At 38.5% G+C, this 4,975-nt stretch overlaps 1 protein-coding gene across 1 annotated transcript in view; it reads right to left on the minus strand.

Moving 5' to 3' along the window:
- POLA1 (DNA polymerase alpha 1, catalytic subunit) overlaps positions 1-4,975 on the minus strand; it is a gene marked incomplete at its 5' end in the record, with an annotated part of 135,490 nt that overhangs the window by 107,849 nt on the left and 22,666 nt on the right. Inside the window, one exon of the mRNA XM_017863044.1 lies at positions 561-645. Coding sequence (XP_017718533.1) covers positions 561-645 — 85 coding nt within the window. The remainder of the gene's footprint in view (positions 1-560; positions 646-4,975) is intronic.

Genomic DNA, 4,975 nt, shown 5'->3' on the forward strand with positions numbered 1-4,975 from the left:
CATGGAATATAGTCTCCTCTTGAGGACTGACTCATAAAACACACATGCAGAACTTCATGGAACTGTTTCATCCATTGAATTTTATGCATGGCACAACTCAACTCCAATTGATATTACTATAACTCCTCCCAAATAGGTAAATATTTGTTCCTTGGCATCTTGCCTCATCACACAGAAAAAACTTTGATCAAGCTTCTATGATAGGCTATTAGAATGACATCAGAAAATAGTTAAAGCCTAATTTTGACCCAGGAAAAAACTACTCAACCTCAGTAGAGCAACCATTGAAACAAAAAAAAAAAGATATCAAATAGACTCCAGACTTCTGCTCCTAGAAAAAAAAAAATGAACCAGCTGAATAGGAGGCAACCAACCCAATAAAACTTAGTTTCCACGGCAAAAACAAAAAACAAAACAAAACAAAACAAAATGCTCTTTAACAATATGCACTATTCTTGAAAACAATTTTTGAAAAACAAGTTACTGATGCAATTGCTGGAAAAAAAAATAAGGAAATTCAAATCAAGCTGTTAGTAAACCAGCTTTAAAAAAATACATACCACAGAAGTGTGACTGAAAGGGAGGCTTTGGGGCTGCTTTGTCCAATGCAAAACTGTGATGGACCAAAGCTGCCACAGCAATAATCTGCAAAGAAAGGAGGAAAAAACCCACTTACCAGACTGCTACTATATATTCTGCATTCTCACCAAAACCACCAAGAATATCTAAAGATACACATTTAAATACATATGAAAACTTTGGCCAGGCGTGGTGGTTCATCCCTGTAATTCCAGCACTCTGAGAGGCTAATGCAAGTGGACCACTTGAGGTCAGGAGTTCGAGACCAGCCTGGCCAACATGGTAAAACTCCATCTCTACTAAAAATACAAAACTTAGCTGGGCATGGTGGCATGCACCTGTAATCCCAGCTACTCAGGAGACTGAGGCAGGAGAATCACTTGAACCCAAGAGGCAGAGGTTGCAGTGAACTGGGATCGTGCCACTGCACTCCAGCCTGGGTGACAGAGTGAGACTCTGTCTCAAAAAATAATAAATACTTTAAACTTTTATTATAAAATATGTAAACACATTAAAAAAGACAAAATAATAAAATAACTCCCATATAGCCATCATCCAGTTTCAATTATCAACTCATCTATAACCCTACCCACTTCCTTCCTTTCTCTAGATTATTTTGAAGCAAAACCCAAACCCATCATTTTATCTGGGAAGATTTCAGCATCAATCTCTAAAACTGGTTTCTCAATCGTGGAGCTATTGACATCTTGGGCCAAATAATTCTTTGTTGTGGGGGCTGTCCTATGCACTGTATGATTAGCATCATCCCCAGCATCTCCCTACTAGTTGCCAGTATTACCATCCCCAGACGCCCTGAATTGTGATAACCAAAAATGTCTCCAGACATTGTCAAATATCCCCTTAGAGGCAAAATCTCACCCAGTTGACAACCACCACCACTCTGAAAGATAAGAAGTTTGAAAAATATAACCACAATACAATTATCTCACCTAATACAAGAATAGTAATTTTTTAAAATCATCAATTATCCAGGCAGAATTTAAATTTTCATATTTTCCAATTATCTCAATTTTATTTACCACATAAGGACCATACTTTGTAATGGTTGATATATAAAACTACAGATACAACCCTATCCCATCTGTCATTCCCCTGCAATTTATTTGTTAAAGACACCAGGCTGTTTGTCCTAGAGAGTGCCCCACAGAATGGATTCCACTGCTTGTGTCCCAACAGCATCATTTAACTTGTTTTTCTGTCTCCACACTGCCTATAAATTCATAGTTAGGTCTAAAAGCTTGATCAAAATCAGGTTCAATTTTGGAGCAAGAATACTTCAGAGGTGCTGATTACTTCTATCAAAAGGCACAGGCACATAATGTCTGCTCATCTCTACCTTAGAGATATAAGTACCCACTGGTGATCACTTCCTAGATCCATTATTTCACAGGCAATTACAAAGTGGTACTATTCCATTTATCTTTCATTTATTAGCTGAAACCTTCTATGAAGAGAAACTTACCCTCATCAATTATTTGGTTGCTGAGGTATAGTATGTGTTCAGAAAAGTCAAAAAACTTATTCATTCAATCCCTTTATCAGTTTTCAAAATAATGAGTTGGTTCCCTAGCTTCCTTCAGAAGTGATCAACGTGGTGTCATTGCAGACAATACCATTATGAACTCATGGATCTGATGTGTTGCAATCTGTTAAACTTATTCTTACCCTCACATTGTCCCATCTTTGTTCAGTAGAACACTCTTCAAGTTGATTCCTGAGTCCTTTTGACATATCTTCAGTAGATTTTAATACTGTCCTTGCTTTCTGGTATAAGATGTTCCAGACATCCTGGACACTTCCTTCCCTGAATCAGCCACTACTCCAGAGAGCCCAATTTCCTTTTATTAGAAAATGGGGCCGGGCACGGTGGCTCATGCCTGTAATCCCAGCACTTTGGGAGGCCAAGGTGGGTGGATCACTTAAGGTCAGGAGTTTGAGACCAGTCTGGCCAACATGGTGAAACTCCATCTCTACTAAAAATACAAAAATTAGCTAGGCATGGTGGTGGTGCATCCCTGTAATTCCAGCTACTCGGGAGGCTGAGGCAGGAGAATCACTTGAACCCAGGAGACAGAGGTTGCAGTGAGTGGAGATCACATCACTGCACTCCAGTCCAGCCTAGGAAGAGAGCAAGACTCCATCTCAAAAAAAAAAAAAAAAAAAAAAATGAAACTGGAAACCTCAATCTGGACACTAGAGGTGGATACTTTTTTAAAATTTTAACTAACTACTAATTAAACTTCTCCCAAACACTTAACTATGAACTATGGCCATCTAACGCATTAACTATTATTAAAAGATCACGTCAGGTGCAGTGGCTCACGCCTGTAATCCCAGCACTTTGGGAGGCTGGGGTGGGCAGATCACGTGAGGTCAGGGGTTCAAGACCAGCCTGGGCAACAAGGTGAAACTCCATCTCTACTAAAAATTAACCGGGTATAGTGGCCCACACCTGTAATCCCAGTTACTCAGGAGGCTGAGGCAGGAGAATCACTTAAACCTGGGAGGCAGAGGCCACAGTAAGCCGAGACTACGTCACTGCACTCCAGCCTAGACAACAGAGTGAGACTCTGTCTCAAAAAAAAAAAAAAATCAAATCACAAACTAAAAAAAAAAATCAGAGTGAAAATACTGACAAAATGCTGTTAAAAAAGATCCCTACCAATGTCAAAAGCGCTTAGGAAGTTAAAACATAACAACAAAAATAAATAAATAAATAAAGCATCAGTCACGACTGCATGTAATATAGGTCCCAACCTCCTACTAGAACAACTGGCAATAAAAGAGAAAGAAGTAAGCATTTATCCTGTCTTTCCTGAATAAACCATTATGGCATAACCAAATAATACTGGCTAAAGAGAAAATTTAATTTTATAGAAAACTTAAAACCATGGACAGAATTATTAAAAAACCACCATTTTACAGCTCCTAATGAAATAACTAATTCAGGCAAAAATGACTAATAAATGAAGCCATTAGCTCAGTGGTTCTCAACTGGGGGTAATTTTATACACACATACACATCCCCTGGCCTTGGGACATCTGATGATGTGTTTGTAGGCATTTTTTGGTTGTCACAACTAGAGGGGAGGAATGCTACTGGCATCTAGAAGGTAAAGACCAGGGACGCTGTTAAATATCCTACAATGCCCAGCACAGTACTCCACAAAAGAATTATCCGGCCCAAAATACACATAGTGTCCAGGTTAAAAAACCTTAGATGAAAAGCTGATGGAGAATTACAATAGTTCTCATTCATTCAGCCGCTAATCAGACACAGACTCGCTAATAGCAGGTTATTTTTTTCCATTGATCCCAGCCTTTATCAACTAATAGCAGCTTAACCAGACGTTGTGTCTTCTGATATGATGTAATATGAAGTACACTGCATCACCTATAAAGCATTTTGGCTAAAAAAGTTGAACCTGAATCTAATTTGATCCTTTAGAGCTCATTTATAGTATGCGGAAATATGAAGGATAAGGCTGGATCGGCACACTTTTTCTTTCAAGAGCCAGACAGTAAATATTTTAGGATTTGCAGGCCATATGGTCAACGTTACTACTCAACTCTGCTGTCATAGTGCAAAAGCAGCTGTAGACATGGTGTCTTCCAATGAAACTTGACTTACACAAATAGGTAGCAGGCTGGATTTGGCTTACAGACAATTCATTGCCTGCCAACCCCTGGTATAGAGGAAAAGTCCAATGACACCACAACAAAGCAAATAAATAGAGAAAATGGGATATTCTACGAGACAACCAACAATGATTCTTTAATTTTTCAATGTTATTTAAAAAACTGGAGAGTGGGAGTGAGTTCTTCCTATTTAAAAGAAATTCAAGAGGCAAAGAGATTAAACACCATCTGTGAATCTTATGTGAATCCTGATTCAAACAAACTGAGTGTTAAAAGGCATCTTGAGAGACGGAGTCATCTAAGTATGGACTGAGTATTTTAGATCATACCAAGGAGTCAGTGTTAATGTTATTAGGTGTGCTAAGGGAATTATATAAGAAATACCACATTTTGAGAGAAGCATACCAAAGTTTACAGGGAAAATGACACAATTTCTGAGACTAGCTTTAAAATAATTCAAGAAGACAAAAAAAGGAGAGAAATAAGCGTGACAAAATCTTGCTAACTGCTGAATATGAGTGATTGTTATGGGGAGTTCATTTTATTATTCTGTCTGTGTCCATCTGAAGTTCTCCTAAGTAAAAAATTTAATAGACAAAAATAAGTTCAGCAATCTAAGTCTTTAAGAAAGAACTCCAACACTAGACAAATTCAATTCATTCTCTATAATAAGAGTTTAGGGCCGGGCGCGGTGGCTCAAGCCTGTAATCCCAGCACTTTGGGAGGCCGAGGCGGG

This window comes from Rhinopithecus bieti, unplaced genomic scaffold (assembly GCF_001698545.2).
Source record: "Rhinopithecus bieti isolate Rb0 unplaced genomic scaffold, ASM169854v2 scaffold_68130, whole genome shotgun sequence".
Classification (NCBI taxonomy): Eukaryota; Metazoa; Chordata; class Mammalia; order Primates; family Cercopithecidae; genus Rhinopithecus; species Rhinopithecus bieti.